Source organism: Elaeis guineensis, chromosome 5 (genome assembly GCF_000442705.2).
Source record: "Elaeis guineensis isolate ETL-2024a chromosome 5, EG11, whole genome shotgun sequence".
In the NCBI taxonomy this organism is placed as follows: domain Eukaryota; kingdom Viridiplantae; phylum Streptophyta; class Magnoliopsida; order Arecales; family Arecaceae; genus Elaeis; species Elaeis guineensis.
Genome location: NC_025997.2, coordinates 15697939 through 15720898, shown reverse-complemented (window position 1 = coordinate 15720898; position 22960 = coordinate 15697939). Strand labels below are relative to the sequence as shown.

The following is a 22960-nucleotide window of genomic DNA, read 5'->3' as shown; positions in this document are numbered from 1 at the left end:
GGGATTTCCCGATATGAGAATGTGGGTTCCGTTCGATCGTTGCATCAAGAAAACTAGAAAACTTGAAATTTGTCCATTCCATCAATCCAACAAATATAAGCAAGAAAGGGTTGTTTAGCTATTTTGCCACTCCCTCTAAAAAAATTCTTCAGGCGAAAATGCGCATCCCAGCACATTTGCAAATGCTTGTTCTCTAATATAATAATGGGACAAATGAGAAAAATATCAACTTGTTAAAGGTTCCACTGCCAACCAAATGGTTCAATTGATTCTGTCATAAGCACACAATGTGATTCTCTCTAGCGATTTTAAATTGCTTTCTTATTAGCTTTTCAAATCCGAAAACTTTAGTAGTAAGGGAATATTTTAAGTCACAGTCTATTGCAAATAATAATTATGGGAGCCGGATTTGGGACGTACTATTATGACCCAATGCGTCATGTATCTCACTATCGTTGAATATCGTGGGAAAAGTGCAGTACTAAGGGCCGTTGGATCGTAACAATGCCCTGCAAATGTCATTTTACAACCCGTTGCAGTTGTGGTGATTTGTAAACTAAATGGATTCCTAGTAGAAAAAATTAGTTGTACATTATGAAGAATGTAAAACATGAAGCACAAAGAATTTCATCATATTTTATTTTGGACCACGGGATTACCAATGATGAATTAGTCAAGATTGTCTGCATCAATCATGTGTTAACCCTGTCATGGCATAAGATATTGAGGATAACGAAGTGAAATGGCATCAGAAACAGACACTAGCAACTACCTTGATTGGTGCTTTAAATTATTGCCCTATTAGTCAGCCACTTTTTGGAGAGCGAATTGATGTTAACTCACATACAAAGTTTTTCAACAGAATGAGTTCCGTAAACTTATCCCCAGTACATAAAGTGTAGTTTTATTCTTGGCTAGAAGATTGAGATCACTTTCTAGGATGAGCAATGTATTAAATTTGGGGATGCTAAATGGAAGGTTATCATTTTTTGTGGAGTTCAGCTGTTCAGAACTTTTGGATCATGCTCCACATGACGCAATGGGGACCATATGGCTCTTGAAGTGCAATGCAAAAGCTATGGGAAGGAAACTGTGACTTTGCGCACTCAGACAACTTGCTAGATTGGCCTATCCATTGGTTATGAAAGTTTAGTGTGACTTCACTTATATCACTAGTGTTGCTATCCTTGCTAAATCTGGAAACATGAAAGTCCCTCCATTCAGTAGCAAGACAATTACCTCAAAAAAATGAAAAAGGACAATTATGATTCTCTTTTATTCTAAAATAGCAACCAAATCATCCATATCCACTTGCCCTCCTATCTCAAAAGTGCAAGAAAGAAGGTGTAATAAGAATCCTGTAAAAGATTTTCTCTTTCATGCAGAGTGCATGATTACCTTTGAACTTTCTTTTCTGAAAATGTAGCTATTTGTTGAAATCAATGGAACAAATCTATAAAAGAGAGTTTATTAATTAGATTGGATTTACAAACTTATAAAATATTCATTCTCTTTCATTTTTCTTACTTTTCAGCTAACATAAAGAAGATTTTTGTCAAAAAAAAAAAAAAAAAAAGAAAATATAATTTAACATTGTGCTTGGTTACATAGCAAAAACAAGCAGAGAATGGTGTGCATTTACTATTGTGCACTCCTAGCTGTGATCTTTTTTGGAGTGCAAGGATATTAAATATTTATAAAACTAAAATAAACCATGCAAATGATATCTATTATGTTAAAACATTAGCTGAATATAGATAATTAGATGAAGATTTAAATTAAATTAAAAAATATTTTGAGCAAATCTATTCTAACGATCATGGTTTCCAAATATTAAAAAAAAGAATTACTTTTTACTCATGAGCACTGCCCTGCACGTGTCCACGTGCTCTTTGTCATCGGAAGTGACCAGCAACGTGCGCGTGGCTTTCCACGTCATCCACGAGACCGCCCATTCGCCTTTACTTACGGGACGGGACAAGAGACTACGGACCCTCCGCCTCGCCCAATTTAGAGGTGCATGCGTCGTCCTATCACCGCCGTCCATCATTAGATAAATGTAAGCGATGGACGGTCTGATGTTTGAGGACCCACTGATGGCAGAACGTAATATAAGACTTAAAACCGAGGGCAGTTTAGTCTGGTCGGAGAAAAACAGCGGTACAAACGTCAAATCCGGCAACTATAGGGCGATTATTTATTACAATTTACGAGGCGATCATTTTGACTTCAAGACAAATTAATTTAATTAACTGGTAATAACAATAATATTATAAGATCCACGCGTAAAAAACCGAGGGCAAATTCGTCAAAATGGGATTATAAAAGGAGGGAAATATTAGCGAAAAGGAACCTCGTTAGGCGGTGCGAGCGCACGGGAGGAAGGAGACACCGAAGGGGGAAGAGGGGGGATGCTATTAATTAAGGATTAAGAACGTGACGCGTGTCGTTTTAGAGTTATTACCACCCCTTTAAATCCCCTCGCTCCCTCCCCCTTCTCCCCTCGCCCCCTCCCCCTTCTCCCCTCCGCTTCTCTCTCTAGCCGCTAGTATTCTTTCTTCGCCGGACCCAGATCCCGAGAGTTCTCTCCTCTACTTGGGGTTTGGGTATAGAGGGGTAACAACGAGATCTCTCCCAGTTTTTTTCTTCTTGTTGGATTTTGATTGTTATTTTTGATTTGATCATCTGAGAGCGCAGGAGTTTTCTCTACGAGATCTCTCTGGCCTAGATTCTCGCCGGAGATTTTGATCTCTATTCTCCCGGCGATCGCGACCTCGAATGGCGATCTCGAATTCCGAGGGGGATTCCGCCGCGAAAGAAAGGGAGAGGAAGCGGAAGCGGAGCGCTGAGGTCGGGCCGTCGCCGTCCAAGTGGAGGACCGTGAGCGAGCGGACGCTCTACTCGTCGAAGCTCCTCGAAGCCCTGCGTCGCGTCCGCGGCACGGCGCCGGCGGATCCCCCCAGGAGCCGCGCCGTCCGGGAGGCCGCGGACCGCGTGCTGGCGGTGGCCGCGCGTGGCCGGACGCGGTGGAGCCGCGCGATCCTGTCGAGCCGGGCGCTCAAGCTGAAGCCGCGCAAGCGGCGGCCCGCCGGCCCTGCCCGGTCCAAGAAGCCCCTCGCCGGCGCGGCGGAGATGAAGAGATCGCCGGTGCTGCAGCGGAAGGCGAGGGTCCTCGGCCGGCTGGTCCCCGGCTGCCGGAAGCTCTCGTTTCCTACGATTCTCGAGGAGGCTTCCGACTACATCCCCGCGCTCGAGATGCAGGTTCGCGTCATGAGCGCCCTCGCCGCGATGCTCTCCTCCTCCGGCGCCGGCGCGCCGCTGTCCGACCGGCTCGGCTCGTCCCAGCCGTTCTGAACTCGTCACGCCGGGTGCAGGCCTTTCCCCCACCCCAACCAAACCCCTCTCTCTCCCTTTTCCCCTTATTTTTCTCCTTTCAATATTCATGTAATTTATTGTAAAATAATCTCCCCTTTTCGGATGCCAAATGGTGTGTTGAGGTTCGTTCTCCGGCCTGCTGAAGCCAACTCGATGGCATTTTCGTAAATACATGTTTTCATAGGTACACTTCGTCTCATCGGATAAGCTCGACCTAACAAAGAATATTTCCGGTTGTGCGGTCCAAAAAAATAGTTTGATATCAGTCCTTAAACCAACCGTTGGATCGGTGAATCCAAGTAGTTGACACATTTGCCCCTAGCATGCCGCTGTGTGTAAAATAATCAACCCAAAGGTTTTTCATTTTTGTAAAATAATATTTTTTTTAATTTATTTATTTATTTATTTTTATTCGGCCTTTTTTGCTTATACGAACTGCAGCAGGTTAGAAACTTGTACGGAAGGCATTATGGGAATAAACCAAGAGCAAAAGAAGAAAAAAAAAAAAAAAGTGTTCTCATGGTTACGAATTAACATTGGAAGGAAGGGTAGAGAGCTATTACCGATTCACCGTGGGTACGTGCGTCCTTTTCTCTTGGCACGTCACGTAATAATTAGAGCCACAGCTAGGGGTGAAAAGGCTTTCCGGATCTCCCTCGTGGGAGGGCCACACCGGGAATTTAAAGCAAAAAGAATAATCCTTTTTTTCTTTTTTTTTTTTAAAACTGTTTGAGGGGTAAAATGGGAATGAAAGCGCGATACATGGAGCTGGTGCGAGAGGGAGGAAGAGCAGGAGACGGAAGAGAAGAGCACGGAACTGGCTCTCTCATCTCTCCTTCTCCTGGGCCCTAGGATGGAAGGAATGGACGGTGGATGGGACGGCGTCATCATTGAACCCAGGTGGGGTTGTTCACTGTGCTACCGGCGTGCTCCGAGTGACATGAGCCATGTGGTGACCCCCATCAATGCTGGGTTTTTTCTTCTCCCCACTTTCTTTTTGTGAGTCCGTGACATCGTCATTCGGGCCCATCTCTCTCCCTCCCTCTCTCTCTGCTGAGCCTCTGGAATTTTCTTCTTTGCTGATGGCATCGAGCTGACCACGTGGGATGGATTATTAGTGCCATCCTGAGCTATCCATAAAAGTGAACTCCTTTGGACTCTAGTGGCTCTTTAGTATGGCTCGTCTTCAATGTGGGATGGGATGGAATGGATCATGCTCATGCTCATGCTCATGCTCACATCCTCCTCCTTCCCCATGATTAGAGACTGGTGATAAAAGCTGGCATGAGATGGACCATGCTCATGTTCACATCCTCCTCCTTTCGACCCCCTTCCCCATGATTAGACTGGTGATGAAGGTTACCGTGTGGTGGAGGGTTGAGAGACTAGGCTTGATTGGGTTGTGGGGAATACAAATAGGTTGAAATTTTTTTGGCTTGTTAGGCTGCATGTGAAAAGGTTAGTTGGAGTGGATTTGTGTGTGTGTGTGGATGTTTTACCTCAGGACTCGCGCGAAGAAATTTTTCTTACGATAAGATTTTCTTCTTTTCTGAAAAATTTTAGTATGGCTTATATTGGTTCAGCATTTATTTTTTAAAAAATTATATAAAAATTTGTTATGTTTTCAATAAAGAAAAAGATTTTATCATATTTTATTTAGAAGTTTAAAGACATATTTAAAAAAAATTACCCTAATTTTCGAGAACTGGACTTTCTCATTTTTCATATAAATTTTTTTTTCATAAAATGAAAAAAAAAAAAATCTGATTCATATGAGAATGTTATATTTTCATCTCCTTTTTGAAAACTCTAGCTAAATCTAAGATCTTTCTCTACTTTTTCGTTAACTATATTTTTTTCTCTGCTCTTCCCATGAACCAAACTAGTCTTGAGTTTACCGTCTCGAGTGGTGGTCTTTGGGATATCTTATCCTTCTCTTCTTTCCCATTTTTTTGTTCTTGTCAGCAGCATTGTTTGAAGTTCTTCTTGTGGATGTATTGTTTTTAATACTTGAATTGTGCCACAAGGCTATATTGTGCATGTACTGAAGTCCAGCATGATCTGATTGCCAATAATCTGCTCGGTATCCAGAAAATTTTTTATCAAATGACACACAGCATGGCTCATGACGTAGCCATCTTAGGAGACCAGATTTCTGAAACCATGGATGAGATGGTTGAGAATAAATGGGGGAACCATGAGCCATGTGGTTTTGCTTACCTGTGATACCTTTTATTTCGGAGTTGGATATAAAATGGCCTTAGGGTATTTGGTATGAGAATCTAATTGATTATTGACTTCAGGGAAAATGGCCACACTTGCAAGCAATCAATTGAGAATTTTATGGGACCATTATACCTTATCCTATTAACCACCAAGATTCTACTGTGACATATTCATCCTTGATCATCTAGTAAAGTCCAGAAGGAACATTTGTTTAACATATTCATCCCTATCCATGGTCATCTGGTCAAGAATTCTATCACATTTTTTTAGAGGGAGAACCCTAGATGGTTATCAGATGGCTTTCAAATTCACATTTTGTCGATGCTAGACTATATCCTTTCTACAGGATTTTTATCAAATTATACCTGCATTGTTCGCTCTTGAGATATCGCATATTTACAAAAAGTTTTAGTGCAACTGATTGGATAGCCAATGTCAATATATCCATCCTCATGGAACGGAGGAAAATATGTGACTTAATCCTTTGCATAAAATTATAATCCTTATATTTATTTATTTTTTTTTATCTAAACCCATCTGGAAGTCCTTAATTGTGTACTCTGGATTAGTTCACGTGACCGCTCTGTAAAGCAATTTAGGCCACCAAACTAAAGTTACGATGATTTGATGGATTCAATCCACCCTTTAATCAAGATTGGCCTGAGAGATAAGAAGGTCAGAAAGCTATGCTCACTTTATGGCTTGGATAACAATTTGTTGCAATGGCTGCCACTGTGGAGGATGCCCTCATCACTCTCCCTGGCTCCTTATATCATGACCACTTGTGGCATGAGATGGCCCGGGATTTGGGAATGGCCTCTCAGAGAGTGCAGGTCATGGGTCCATCATTACCACTCAAGTCCTTCAAAACCTTTTCTTTTTGAGACACTCAAAGAAAGGCTTTTAAATGACAGGTAAAAGATAGTGGTATATTGCTTGTTCACTTGTTATTACAAACTTCATTATTTGGGTGAAAGTTTTAGATATCCAACAATATTACAGCTATATACGCCAGAGAAATAAAAAGAAGATTTATAATTGAAGACGATGTGCCCAGCAAAATAAGCAGCCAAGTTCCAATTTATATATATATATATATTATATATATATATATATATATATATAAACAAAAAAAGCAGATGAGTTATATGTTAAGGGGACATGGGGAAATAGACACCTAAATGAGAACACAAATGTTATCTTCCAATGATTTGAGTTAGACAAGGTGAAGTAGATACCTAAGTGAGAACACAAATGTTATCTTCCAATGATTTGAATTAAACAATGTGAAATATACACCTAAATGAGAGCACAAATGCTTATTTTCCAATGATTTGATTTAAACAATGCTATTTTGCAGGAATCTATGTCTTTTTTTATCATGACATCACCATCATCTGGTTATCCAATTGCTCGTAAATAGAATTTTTTAGTTTTACTTGAAAGAAAAATTAAGAGAATATCATGGTCTTGGTGAACTTCTCCATGTGCATGCATTAAAAATTAAGAATACAAAAACAATCCAAATTGACCACTTAATATGAACTTCTAAAAAGAAAAAACAGAAATATGAACGATATCCAAATGGACCACTTAAAATTAAAAATTGAAGATGACAACAATTGCAACAAGAAAAACTATTGGATAAATCACCCCCTGCTTCATTTGTGACAGATGACATGATAAGTAGGTCAGTGCCTTTTTTTAAAATAAAAAGTTGAGAGAAATAATAGAGGGGTCAATATCGAATGCCTACTAACAGGAGCTTAAGCTTTTATTAAAAGAAACCAGAACCAAACCCATACAACCATTACAAAGACTAACACCAACTAACTGCAATTTCAGACTTCCATCCATACACAAACCAGCTACCCTGTTACATCCTGAGCCAGAACAAAAGATAAAAACCCTAGCATTAACTACTTTACAAAAACGGCCAATGGTAGAAAACAAAACTGCAGGCAAAACCCAGCCTCCATATCCTATCTGCCAGATTGGGAGCCTCTCAGCATTTCAGCCTGCAACATAGAATAAAACACCTGATGAAAGAAATCTCCACTGTTGCAATAAAAATCTCTCTGAGCCGCCAACTTAGCAGCATAATCAGCAGCTCTATTGTTACCACGACATGTATGAGAAACTAAGAAATTGAATAGTTGCACCTAGCTTGCCACATAAAAATGTCTTGGAGAATAGGTGGATCTGTTCACAAACCTAATCTTTTAATGAGCCAACCATGTGATATCTCTCTATCTATGTATTAAATAAAGGTCCATATCAAACATGGGAATGTTTCTTGAATACCATCGATCAAAAACTCAGGCTTTCTTCGCAGTACGAAGCTTCTTAATCCATAATAAAAACCACAAACCATATTGGTGAGAGGGAAAGTTGAAAGATTACAAGGATCAAAACATTCTTTTTCTTGCAACTTGGGAGGAAGATTTGGTGCGTATATATGATCATACAAATTATTTATCTTACGCTCTAACAAAAAAGAAGAAGAAGAAGAAGCAAAGATAGCTGAGGAGTCCCTGTCATTTATTGAATGCCAAGTCAAAAGAGCTCCATATGCCAGCCCTTATAATTGGCATGGATGAAGATGGAGAAAAAGATAGGCAACAATTGCAACCACAAAAGACTCACGAGGACCAAGAATGGAGAAAGGGTGACATGGGGCTGATAGGGCCTCTTTGTGACAAATGCGTAAGACTATGAAATGAGCACTTTTTAGCTGTCCACGTCCCACTCTCGTGGACCCCAATAGGAAAACGAGAGCTCCATGGTTACAGCCTCGGAGGATCAAAAAAATTATTGGTTGCATCAGATTTATCGTGGATCATTAATATATAATTTATTATATTGAAACAAAGAAAGAGGATGTACTTAGTTCCTTTTTCCTCCTCCCAACTAATAAATTATTAGTGGCCATGGTGCATCAGGTTCATCTATCCCCCTCCACCCTGAAATTATGCATTATAGGAAGCTTCTCACTACCTTCATGCTCGCCCTTTATATATATATATATATAGTAAGGCATTTTCAACCATCCCATTTGTTTATCCACTTATTTCTTATTCTGCCTTCTCTCGTTACTTAGCCAAATTAAAAGTTTCGATGTTATGTTTTTCTATTAATAAATAAAATATCATATAAATCATACAAAGGATGACTGATTAATATTTAATATTTGTCACATTGCTGGCAAAGTTGCATAGGATTCAACATGCAATAGCATTGTTTTATAACAAGGATCCACCATTTTTTTTGGCAAAAACTTATTAGTAGCTGTAAGTTTGCTAATGTAACTCAATGCAATTTTAATTAATCTTTTATCAAGAAATATGATAAACTAATAAACAACAGTCGAAAACAACTTTGGAAAAATAAGGTAGCATCTAAATGAATGTGTTTGGGATGATAGCCATTTGCTTAGGCATACATCTTATTGTTAATGTCACCTATAAGAGACACATTTTAGCCCAGCATTTTCCATTTTTAAATAAAATAAATATTAATTAAGTATGAGGTAGTCGTGGAAGGACCACTAAGGGGACCCATTTTAAATGGTTTTGTGATGGAAAATGAGATATAAATAGTGTTGACTAGTTGAATAGTTGGCATGTTATACCTAAAATAGAACTCTCATCATCTTTTGCCTTTTTTTTTTTTAAAAAAAAATGAAATTGTACATCAAGAAACCAGGTTGAAATCGAGGAAAAAACAAAATAAAGGGGCGCTCTTAGCCGTTGAAGGGAAAAAAATAAAAAGTTAACAGGATGTATTCTTTCAGCCCAATACTTAATAGTTAGCGGTCCCTTAGAAAATTTTAGCCATTAGTATTTATCCCTTACCAGTTAACCAGCATGTAAAATTATTAGTTGTTTAATTAATACTCCATACCTACCACTAATGATGACCTGTAAATAGCATAAAGATGATATTAAAGAAATAATAAAAAATACAATCAAGAACGATAGATAAATAGGAAGTGTTTGGACTGTATCTTTCGCACAAAAAAATGATTGGCTCTATTTTGTAATATCAATTATTGAATTGCACATTGCATAACTTGTAAAGTATTCGTATCTATTCGTATAGATCTCAAAGTGATTATTGCATGGTCTGATGGTGAACATGTAAAAAAAAAGAAATCATTCTTTCTGACGAAAGCTACGGGCTTTGTTCTTTTTGGATGTTGATATTTTATTTATATTTTTCTTCGATCAATTTATTAAATATATTTTTTTAAAATTTTATTTTTTAATCTCTTACTATTTATACTTAAATTTATTTGATTTTTTTTAAATATTTATAATAATAATTTTATAAATTTCATGCATGATCCATTGCACTATGATTTTTCTTATTAAGTTTGGATTGCATCTTTCACGCAAAAAAATGATTCACCTTCTTTCACAATAGCAACCATTGGATCATGTAAAGATGCGCTTCAAGACCTGTGCAAATAGATTGAAGAAAGAGATTATAGTGCTTTGAGATCCGTAAAATATATGATCTAGTGGTTGCCATCCTCAAAAGAAGATCAATGATTCATTCACGCGAAAGATACAGCTGTCCTTCCCAATTCAAGCGCGGCATTTTTTTAAAAAGGGTTTTTCTTTTTAAAAAAAAAAAAAAAAAAACTGGTGGGCTTCTTTAGGAAGAGCCAGAGGCACACCAAAGATTCTCGTTGAGCGGCATGATGACATTGGTAGGCAGCACGTGGCGACGTCACCCAGCACATGGAACCATCTTTGGGACAAATTTTGTTGCCACCTCCCACCCTGGCCCCACTCAATTGCCACGTGCGCACTCTGTCCCTCACTCCTCTCATTGGGCCAAGAACCATGTGCCCACAATCCAAAAACCCTAACCCTAGCAAAAGAAATGCAAGAGAAAGAGTTAAAGGGCACTACATCATGAATGCAACGCTTTATACCACATGGGGGTTATGGCCTGTCTGCAAAAGATACAAAGAAGGAAAGGGAGGACAAAGGGTAGGGAAGGGCTTGGCTGCAATCATGTTCTCCTTTTGCGGTGTTGTAGCACATTGCCTCGTGGCCTTGGCAGAGATGGTGATGATCGAGATGGCGGAGAAAAAGGATATTAGTGGCTAAACTTATATAACATGTGGCTTGTCGATGACCACTATCGAGCTGGTCAAGTGCGATATCATGTGCAATACTCTTATTGATATCTTGTAGGATTTTAGTTTGTTTGAGTTTCAAGACAGCATAATAAATCAAATTAACTAAGAATATAAGTAAAAAGTATCTCATTTTTCTTCTGAAAGTTTTGAGGTCTTTTTTTTTTGATAAGTTTATCATAATTCTACGTCATCATGATTATAGTTCCAAAGCCATTCATGTTGCAACCGTAGCCTAGGAGAAATGCAATCATTAAGAAACTATTCTTTCATACAAAGTTTAATTTAACACTAACTAACAATAATATCATGGCATTAATCATATCATGTCTACACCCAACACTCAATTTCTACATAGCATGCCCTAGGCCAGTTTCTAGCATGTTGCACAAGTGGGCAAATATTCGCATTCGGATTGATGATGATTAGTCTCTTTGAACAAATAAAGGAATAAATAATGGAAAACAGATTGATCATGACCATGTGGAGGCGTTAAATTTAAGGCAAGAATGTTGGACGATAGCTTTTTCCAATTGAAAGATAACATTAACATATGAGCGCGACAAGCCTCAATTGCTTCTCCAGGTACAATACAACAAGAAAAGTTCCCCATGTTGGGGACTCAAGGGTGCTGCAACGCAGACAAGTGCCCAACTTTAGGTGAAGCTGGTGACCGTGTCATTTAGCCACTCAATTGTGACCAATGTCTCAAAGCACATGCATCATGTCTCGGCCACCCTTAGCAAGCCAAAGTATTCCAGAATTAGAAAACAAGAGAGGACAAGATATCCACCACTGGACTATAGCTTCCCACATTGGATTACAAGATATCCTTGTGGGGGAATTGGGTGGCCCTTGTTTTAAAGGTATGTCTCCTAGTTTAATATCCATTGTCTGGCGGGACCAATATGCCCCAGGATTTTGCCAATGAAAACTGTACATAATCTATGACTAGTTCCATGGTTTCACTATGGCATGCTTATAGTACTTGCCGATGTAGAGAAGCCTCAATGCTGTAGTTTTTACAGGGAGGATAAATGAAATGTGTTCTTGGAATAGACCATGGTACCCCTGTTTACTTAGGAGTCTGAGTATGGATCTTTAGCAATAATATACTTTTTATACTGTAGAGTGTTGTACTATGGATAGATACTACGTCATCTATCTCAGAGATGGATGGTTGCCATTCATTGTAAAAATTTGAACGATCACGCTTGGTGCCATACACGATGCATATCTCAGACAAGCATCAGCCGTCCATCCCAAAGATGGATGGCATGGTCACTATCCATGATCATGGTAATACAGTACTTTGCAGTACAAAAGGCGTATTGCAGAGGATTCGGAGTCTTAGTAGTTACCTAATTCCATTTCGAGACAAATACGATCGTCTTGTTTGGACTGCTAGATATATTAGATGGGCAATGTTTTGGATTCGGGTAAGGTACAATAGATGAATAAACTAGAGTTTAGTAAATGGGGATTCAAAGAACCCACAATCTTTAAAAAGATAATTGGCGTTTCTTAAAACATTTTTGAAATGAGTGTTGTTTAGGTCCTTTTCAAAGCAAACTAAGTGCTTCGGATCCAAATGTAATACACAAGGGATTTTGAAATTTAGAAGGCATCCAACGACAATGATTTGGTGTAATACAGGCACACAGGATCAACACAAATCTCAGAGTGTACCATACATTAGAGGCAAGCTTGAAGGGAAAACATAGCTAATATTTTGCTTTGTAGGGATCTACACTGTACTTTGAATTGTGGTGCATGACCATAATTTTTCAGGGACCATGCGCTCTCACTGCATGTATCGATGTGTCTTAGCACAATAGTCAATAAAATTTATTAAAAAAAATATATAAAAAAAAAAACTGCAGAAAAAAAAAAGAAGAAGAGTATCCACCATATTTCTCTCTGTCTTCAAGTAATGTCTTAAATTAATATTTTCTAATAGGTATTACAAAGCCTAGATTTCTCCTTGTCTTCAAGTAATGTCTTAAATTAATATTTCTAATAGGTAGTACAAATATTCTTCCAACCATACCATTTCAAAATCAAATAATTGAGCTATATTTGCAAAAGAATTAGCCACTTTGATTTTAAAGCATCTCACACACCTAAGCGTGCATTTGATGAAAGCGGCCAAATATAATAATCGCAGGGAATGATGTCATAAGCTATTTCTTGCATAAAAAGTCATTATATTTCTGCATTCTTTAATTTTCATTAATTATTACTATTATGAACAGAAACACCAGGAATCAAAATTATTCCAAAAGTTGTGGCCAAACAATTGGGGCATAACTACCCAACGGACAACTAATCCTTCTTAATTTTTTCTCATTCCGAAACCGAACACAGCACCAGGGTAACGTACGTGGAACTCAACTAAAAAAATAATCAATGACATATGATAAAGGGAAAAAGCACCTAGTTATCTTCACAGCTTGACGTGGAACTCAAACTATCGGGTGACACTTGGACACAGTTTCTGTCATCAAAGATGGGTTTGGGTTGCATCGTTCGTGTGAAAGAATAATTGATCTTTTTCCCAATATCAACCATTCGACGGTGCATTAGCTGCTTTAAAGCTGTACAATTAAAAAAAAAAAAAATGCTTTGAGAGTTGTGCACTATTTTAATAGCATGTGATTGATTGATGTCAATCGTTCTTTCACGCAAAAGATATCATTGGAACCTATCAATGATACCCTCAAGATGGTGTATGTTGGCCACAATTTTAGGCCTTGATAAGCTTTCCAGCAGCTTGCATGCAAGTTGGCTCATCTTGCAGCCATAGTATGCAATATTAGAAGGGGTTGCCTTCAGACTCCATCCCCTTCACGTTGCTTGCGCATGAGAAAATATCCACACACTGCATTTGCTTCAGAAATTTCACCCTTCAAAGAGCTTATCGACCATCTGAACATGCTAAGAGAAATGTGCAAGGAGTGGTCTACACTTTGGGTTACACATTACTAATTGTTAATACAATTACTAATATGGAACTGCCTCAATTCTAGTGAGACCAGGGTTCAGTCCTAGGTCTCTAATTGTTAATACAATTACTACGAAATTACCAGATGGCTTTCTGGCCTATCATTTAATTTTTTGTGCTGGTGGTATGCATCAAAACCTCTCAAAATCCCTTGTTTAAAACAAAACCAAAAAGAAAGTTCATGGCATGGGACCTGCCATTTTCTCCTACTTCTAGCTCTCTACCTCTATCATCAATTAAATATCCCTAATCCACCTACTATAAAGTGTATAATATTATTGTCTAGAGTTTGAAAACTTGGAACCTTGGACCACCCTAGTGTCATTAGAATCAACAGCTTAGGCCTGAGCATGTGCCCTGGAAGCTCAGACGTGAACACCGCAACAAGAAGTTCATTAAATGGAGCCCATCCCCGTATCATTATAGAGATGGATGCACTTGACATGGATGCTTTTTTTTTTTTTCCTCCCTCACTTTTGCACCCTGTTCATATTTTCTAATTGGATGTTAGGTACAATGTTCTACTAGCTAAAAGCAATCCTTCTGCTCCTATTTCCAAAGCTATTTCATCAGTAATACAACTAAAAAGTGCAAATAATAATAGCATGATTATGAGAAATAATGATAAATTATACTATCGTGACATAGGTCCGTAATATATCTACCCACTGCAACATAGCATGTAGTGTATTCTGATTGCCAATGGGAACTAAGTGCATGTAGGGGCTCGAAAACAAACCTTGTTCAATATTAGGATCGATGTTTCTTTTAGAGATGGACATAAGATCCTGATTTCCCGTGACACTAAATTTTTAGAGATGTTTCTTTAGAGATGGACATAAGATCCTGAGATTTGTCATAACTAGTACCAACATTTATCTCAGCAAATACTTTGCCCAGGCTTGCAAGCATAAGTTTTTATATATCCATTAATGATAAGCCAGGCATGTGTCCTGGAAAGAAGAAGCCTCATGATTGTGACAAAAAAAAAAGGCTTATTGTTAAGACGCTTACAATTATCGATTCTACTCAAGGTTATAGGAAGAAAAGGCCTAATGGCACATGTTGTTCAATTGGCCTAATTGCTCGATTCCCTCCCATGTCCTCCTGTTTAATAATTTTTAAAGCACATAAGATTACGTGTTCTTTGCAATATCATGTTTACCTGCATGAGACACGTCGAAGCATAATTAATAAAAGAAATAATTTTTAACTTCGAATACTTTGGTATTAAGGAACAAGCCTGATCCAAAGATTAAGATTTAGGCTTCCTTCGCTTTGCAACCACATACATTGACAAGCATGCACACCTCATGGTTGTGCCAAAACAATAGGTCAGTGCCGAAGATACTTCTTTAAGCTCACAATTATGGATACTACTCCAAGTTATCCAAGAAGAGGCCTAATGACACATGTGAGTCATTTGTCCTAATTGCCCAATTATCTTCTGTCCCCCTACTTAAATAACAAATTTCAAAATACGTAAGATACGTGTACTCTACGTCGCCATGTCTGGCTGCACGAGACACGCTAGAAGCATAATAAAAGAAATGATTTTTAACTTCGAATACTTTGGTATTAAGGGAACAAACCTAATCCCAAGATTAAGATTTAAACTTCCTCCACTTTGCAACCACATACATTGCCAGGCATAAGCACCCAGAAGTATCCATTTCATTAATTAAAATAACTTAGGGTTACCTATTGGGAAACACAAGCCTAAGTCCTCTGCTTCTTGAGACACCTAGCTTGAGGGGACCCCATGACAAGTATGAATGCGCTGGACCAAGTTTAGGAAGGCCCATCCAGCCCTAATAGAATACAAGGGAAAGGGAATAATCCAGGGTGTTTTGATGAGCAGGAAGATGGGAACAGTAGAGAAGGAGAGGGATAGGGATGGGATCAGTAGGTTGGGCATGTTTGTGTGAGCATGTGAATCCATGTGCATTGAATTAGGAGAACATGACCTATATGCTACAAGGAACCCTTTCCTGACTTGAAAAAGTCCCTCTCAAGAGTTCCATCCCCATAGAAAATTTTAAATTTTGTGGGCCTGTCCGCTTCCTACGTCCAAGAAAATATTTAAAGACCTCCTCCCCAAGGCCATGGGATGCACTTGGGTCTTGTACTTGGCCAACAAGTCCTTCAAAGACCCATGGATGCCTCCCTAGAATTCCTCCTCTTCGCACTAAGCTCGACCGACATCTCGGATCATCCGAATCTATCTCATCATGACTCCCTTGCGATTCATGCGTCGGTGAAGCAAGCACGTAGGAAAAAGAAGCGGAAGAGCGCTATGGACTTGACCGAGAGAAGGGACCTTCTACAAGGAACTAGAAGACCCATCAGCCATGTCGAGAAGAGAGTTCGAGAACTGAGAAGGCTTGTGCCGAATGGTGAGTCCATGAAGCTCGATGGGCTTTTTATGGAGGCGGCAGATTACATCGCATGCTTGCAAGCGCAGATAAAGGCAATGCAGATCATGGTCAAAGTGTTATCGGATGGCTCCGGCAAATGATCATCATCAGAAGATTAAGCAGTGACCAGAAGAATAGCTTCCTGCAGTTGATTTGATCACCACAGTGTCATAGCTATTTAGATTTGTTTTGACAGTACTCCATGGCCCCGCAGGAGAAAAATGTTGCTGTTTGTATTCTCTCGTGTTCGACACGTCTTGCTATTCTTAGTGGAATTGTGAACGGTCGTTATGTTTCGTGAATTTGAATTCCTCTTTTCCCTCCACTACCTCACTAGGCCGAGAAGCCCACCTAAAGGCATCTGGGCCTGAATGAAACTACTGCTTTCCATCTTGCACTCTGGAAAGACTGATGTCGGCTAGCTCATTGCCGCTTATGAGAATGGGAATAAAAATGAGTTGCTCCCAATCCAACTATTTGGTTGGAGGGAGCCCCACCCCCGTTCCAATTTCAAAAAGGAATGAAAATGTTTCAATCCCCAAAATCCAATCCAAACTCTCTCCTAGTATTCAAATTTTATTTTAATTTTGATTCTGGTCATGAATTAAATGTGGTGATGAATATGATTATTCTGATTTTAATTTTAATTCTAGTCACGAACCAAGTATATCTTAGATTTCCGTAAAATATAAAGCTATGTTTGTTCTAGCTCCTCAAGTCTTTGTACACAAACAATCCAGGTTATAGAGACTTTTAAAAAATTATAATTTTTTTTTTTGTTTTTTTTTTTTTTTTTAGGATAAGGGAGGCAAGAACAACAAACGCATCACCTACTAGAAAATCCACTTTGAGTTTTGTTGAACATCGCCTACTAGAAAATCCACTTTGAGTTTTGTTGAAGGTAAAAACTTTGATTCATTGAGTTGAGATTCTACTAGCTGGTGTTTTGTTATTGAAATAGAAATGTGTTAAAGATGATAAGAGGAGAAAATGAACTTAAAAAAACATGTACTTTTAAGAAACAAAATTTTGGAACTTGTCCGTTGATTGAGAGTCGTATAGAAAATTTACAATCTCATGATTGTAGGGCTGTTGCTAGAATAGTTATTTCGAACCACAAATATCAAATAGCATGCAAAATCATAAAATGTTTTATTTTAGCATAACATCTAAATGTATGCACTGTATAATTTGGATGACACTAATTACTTTGGCAGGTTGCCTAGCTAGTTGGCAACTTGTTGATACGTGGTTGAATGATTTTTAGGATTTCATACGATTAGGTGCCATGGAATAGATGGTTGTATTCATCATAGGAATGAGACAAGTAGTGAGGCATCTTGACTAACAAATAAGGCTATATTATAATTAAGGTTGAGCAAATAATCGAAACCCGAAGAAACCCATTCAATTCGATCCAATAAATATCAGTTTCGGTCGGTTGCAAGGCATATATTGGATGGAATCAGATTGAGATTTGTAAAAAATCGATCATTTATGGTCGGATTTGGTTTCTACACTTTTTATCTGTATGAAATTGAATCCAACCGATGTAGTATTTTACAAACTTATTTTATTTTTGGAACAGCGTCATTTAAACTTCAATACTTCATTCTAAAAACCAACCCGTCACCTATTTAGATTTATAAAAATATTAATGTTGAATTGTTGATGGAAGCATATTAATTTGAGATAATTCTAAAATAAAAGCTTTCAAATATAGTTGCTTTCATATGAGTAAATTATTTTTATTTTTATTTTATTTGTATAAGTTCAAAAATAAGTCTAAAATTTATAATTTGTAAAGTTTAAATATTTTTTATATTAAATTGATTAAAAAAATAAATAAGCTTAAATAAACCAACATTAGATTTAAAATCAATATTGGGTCAATATTGGAGTCTAAATCGATACAATTCATTTGAACCTGCTACAAACCGTTCACTTTGATTTCAAACAGTTTATACATGATAAACGGTCAGTAACAAGTTGAATTTTCTTCAACTCGATCGAATTTGATCGGATGAAATTTTCTCTTAATCCGATCGAACCCAACCCATGCTCAGCCCCAATCATAATGAAGTATCTAAATTTGATCTTATAAATAATTAAATATATTATAGATATTGATTCTTTATATGACCTAAGCTACCCCCATGTTGTGTGGTGTGCCTCAAATTTGATGGCAATAAAAAACTAACTTTTGGGATCTAATTGAAAAAATTAGAATATTTGGAGGGTAAGTGCAAATCATGAAAACTTGAAGGAGGTGTCACCATAATTTTTTCTTTATATTATTTCTTTCATTTATTGAAAAATTTGTCCTCATACTGAGACACATATATATTATGGGTGCTTGCATGTTATCTAGTATTTCGTGTAATAATTTGCTCTTCTGATGCCTTAACAAGTGTATTATCTCATCTGTGAATTTATATAATTAAAAAAAAAATGAATGGATCTTGATCCTGCATTGAATTTTAATTAATTTGAGTTTTGTATATACTGTTTTGCATACTATTAAGGTTTAGGCAATGAATCCTTGAGCCAAAACTTGATCTCTATCTGCATCCAATGACATGGCTTATGACTTTTGTTGAAAGCATTTGATCCTTATGATTCCTCCCATCATCTGCCCCACATTTTTGGGTGATTGATGTCTAGCATGTTAAGTACTCTTTAATGTAAAAGACGCAGCTAGCAAGTAAAATCTCTGCAGAAGTGTCAAGACAAATTAAACATTTGTTGCTTCTCATCTTATTTTGCTTATTTAACTTTTGCCCTTTTCAGTGTGATGCTGTTGGTTGGGCACCCAAGTAGTACAATCCTGATGAGAAACAATCTACTAGTGATTTGGAGCAAAACACAGATGCAGAAGCACTGGAAGGTGGTTCAGCTCCTCAGTCTGGGTTTGCGTGGGATGAGAAATCTGGTTATTATTATGATGCTGCCTCTGGGTTCTATTACGATGGAAATACAGGTTAGTCTCATGTTTATTTGCATCCTGAGCAAATTTCTTGGACAACCCGGTGTCAGCTTGGAAGCCATTTTGTGAAATCTATTACTTTTGCCTTATGAAGTTACTTTCCTATTTTTTTCATAAAAAAAAAAAAGATAAATTATCTGTATCTATTGCTTGTCTTAAAGACTCCGAATAGGATGCGTCATGCTTTCCAGCTAGGCTTTCTTAAGTCATGACCTTTGACTTCTTTATTCTGTATCCTTTCCAGCTAAATGCTGTTATCAACAAAAAAAAATTAAAAAAAAGAAAGGATTATGAATGATCCTGATTCGATTTAATTTTTTAATTAAATCTAAATATTAGATTCAAACCTAATCCATTAGAAGATCAGATTAAATCGAATTAAATCCATGATCAAATTTTTTGATCCAATGGATCATTCGGATTGGATCGGATTCATGTATAACCTGATCTCGATCTATAAAATACGAATCCAGTTTGGATCCAAATTCAGATCGATTCGGATCTGGGTTATAACTAACAAGATCAATAAGTACCAAAAAAGAATTATCATGGCACTATTTTGTACGACAACATGGTCCGAGGATTTATTTTTTTTTAGCGTGTATTCTTTATTATTGGCTTATGCATCAATTTACAGATTATTAATTAGATGCTGAATCTATTGCTTATTTTTAATCTATATCTAGTTCTACTTATGTTCTTATTCTTGTTGATATTTCTAATAAAGTCTATAAAGCTAAAATGAGTATCAAGACTTAATTAATGAGAGCATATAAAAATGAGTACCAAGATTTTTGACATAATTTGAAAAGCTAGTGATGACAATCTAAAACTTTTGATCAACAAAATCTTGATTTTTTTCCAACCTGTGTAAAGTCTGGCAAATGAAGATAGGAGAAATTTAGGAACTTCTATTTTATCCATTTTTAAATTAGTATGCTTCACTCATTTTTGTAGTGTTAGATGAATAAATATTTAATTCTACTTTTATCGTGCTTCTTTTACATATGTTTAAAACCTTGAATAAAGTTGATGGAGCAGTAGAAATACGAGTTTAAAAGTACTATCTTTCCAAAAATTCAAGGATTGTAATTGTGAAAACAAATGGAGAAATAAAAAAAAATAAAAAGGAGTAGAGCTAAAATTCAATAAATAGAAGAGAATGAAATAAAAAAAAAAAAAAATCATGGTCGGGTCTTGTATTGGGTTTGGGTTGAATGTGTCAGGTCGGGTTATTTATTTTAAGATCTAAATTAACCCAAAAATCTTCATGGATCGGATCGAATTAGATCAAAATTCAATAAATCTAGATTCAATCCAGAAAATGGAACAGATCCTATTTTAAAATATGATCCAAATTCATGGATCCTTTAAAATAGTTCAGATCATATTCATACAGATCGGATCATAGATCAATTCGATCCATTTGCAGCCTTAGAGTATACTCCATCTGTTCCGAATAATTACTTGTATAACATATATATTAATTAAAGAGTCAAATAGTAGTTATATCTGTTGAAGCTTGCAGTTTCACGAAGGCTGCTTCAAATTTCAAGATTACACTAATATTATTTTGATAAAATATTATAATTAAATTAAATAATCATTTGTAACTTTAACTATAATTTTAAATTATGTTTCCCCTGTCTCCGTGCATTTGCACCTGCGGCTTTACTAATGAACTTTTAAAACTATGAATGACTTTTGTTCTTGATTAGTTATTCAACATAAGTGGTCCAGTGAAAACTTGGTGTGGATACAACATATGGATGTACCTATGGCTTAGTTAATTACTGCATGGTTGGGGTTAAAGCTGCTATACAAGAGCAATGTGCGAATCAAGTGTGGCCAGAAGGAGACTCTAAAATAGTTATTAGTTGGATAAATATATCTGAAACTTGTTTAAATGTACATGTTCTTTTTTTGCAGGATCTATGGCAATGGAAGCGAACAGCAATCCTATTCAAAGTGTCACATATCGTGCGAGAGGTAAATCAAGTAGCTGATAATATTCTCATATTGTTTTACAAGGAGATTTTCTATGGACAGATCAGGCCACACTAGATCCGTTATGTGCGTATCTTTTAAAAGCAGATGGATATGGAGTACTATTTACAAGAGAACAAGTAAGCAAATTGTTAGAATGCTCAGGTCAGGATATCAAACACTAGATCTTCATTATGCAGCTGCTGATCTTCAAGCTTATGTTATTGACTCGTGCTACAACCATCAGACATGGTTCGGTGGATAAGCAAGGATGATTTACTAAGAAATATGCAGATTTCAAAAGAACGTACATGGAAAATTGAGATATATGCAAAAAGCAAAAAAAAAAAAAAAAGAAATCAAAAAAAAAAAATGAAAAGAAGAAAAAATGAAAAGAAAAAAAAAATAAAAAGAAATCAAAAAGGGAAAAAGAAAAAGAAAAAAATAGCATAGGAAAAGAGGAAAGGAAAAATAAAAGAAAGAGAAAATCAATGGATGAGAATGGAAAAAATAGGCTTTCCACTAACTATGTCTTATTTTGGCTACAGGTATCCAAGTCAATATGTATTTTCATGTGTCAACTTGTTTGCTTCGCCTCATTTGCTTACATCAAGGAATACAGCCTTTGGCACGGCAGATGGTGCCATTGGTATCAATGGTCGTATAGTATGGCTGCTTCACATTGCTACTTATTTCAGGTTGCTGACTTAAAATTGGGGAAAATATTTTGGAGGACCACACTACAAGTTCATATGCTGCCACCTGAACTGTATAAAATTTGGGTTTATCAGTGGCACGGCGATACACATACTCACTTCATGTCTTATTACAGTGGACTCTTACCAGTAAGTATTAACCAGAAGTTGTATCCGGTGTATGCTTATATGGCTCAATATTATCTGGATCAACACATCATTACATGAATTTTCTGAAATCCATATAGGATGATGTTGGGGCGATCCAGCCGACCCCCGATTCCGACTTACGATCAGCCTGATAAGCATGACTTACCGACTATCAATCAGTTAGTCGATTGATAGTCAACTATTCGTAAATTTGATGGACTCCAACCATGACGACTCGACTCATTTCAGACTAATGACCATCAACATATCAGAGTTATCGATCGATGACCATTCGGACTTCCACGACTACCGACATACAATCGACATATCTCGATTACCAATGTATCGTCAGCTTATCTGAAACTGCCAGCTCAGGAAGCGCGTAATGACCAGAACATGATCAGTAACGGATATAACCATCCACCCCACGATCACATAATGTTGGAATAAGTGAAACCAACGTGTCTAACCGTTACAAACGGTTACCAACCATTCATCTATAAAAGGAGGTAAATGAACAGCATTTGGTAAGACAATTTTGGGTTGATACTCTGCCATTCTAAATACATATCTACTGTTCGCTATTCCCACTGACTTAAGCATCGGAGGGTCTCCGTCGGACACAATTCTGATCAATATAGATTTCATTTTGCAGGTGCTCTTCACCGACGACAGGTGCAACAGGAGATTGGCCACAACAGATTGGCGCGTCAGGAAGGGACAGAATACGAGCAACCATGGCTAAGATCAGAGCTCAGCATTCAACATGATCCGTGAGGCAATCTTCCCGCTAGAAAGATATTCCTCTCCTCCCCCATTGGCAGAGCCCAGCTCTTCGCATCCTGTAGTCACTACGGACGCACAAATTGCTGCCTTGATGCAGCAAATGAAAGTGGAGACAGTTCACAGTCTCCAACAGAATAAACACAACAGCAGCAGCGACGCCGGCAGAAGAGCTGGTGGCTCATTAGT

General features: G+C 37.4%; 1 protein-coding gene across 1 annotated transcript; it reads left to right on the top strand.

The window, feature by feature from the left end:
• The first annotated feature begins 2399 nt into the window (after positions 1–2399).
• Positions 2400–3485, top strand: LOC105044993 (transcription factor bHLH148). The gene is made up of 2 exons (XM_010923135.3): positions 2400–2616; positions 2698–3485. The coding sequence occupies exon 2, from the start codon at positions 2779–2781 to the stop codon at positions 3352–3354; it is 576 nt and encodes a 191-aa protein (XP_010921437.1). The 5' UTR covers positions 2400–2616; positions 2698–2778; the 3' UTR covers positions 3355–3485.
• The last annotated feature ends 19475 nt before the right edge of the window (positions 3486–22960 follow it).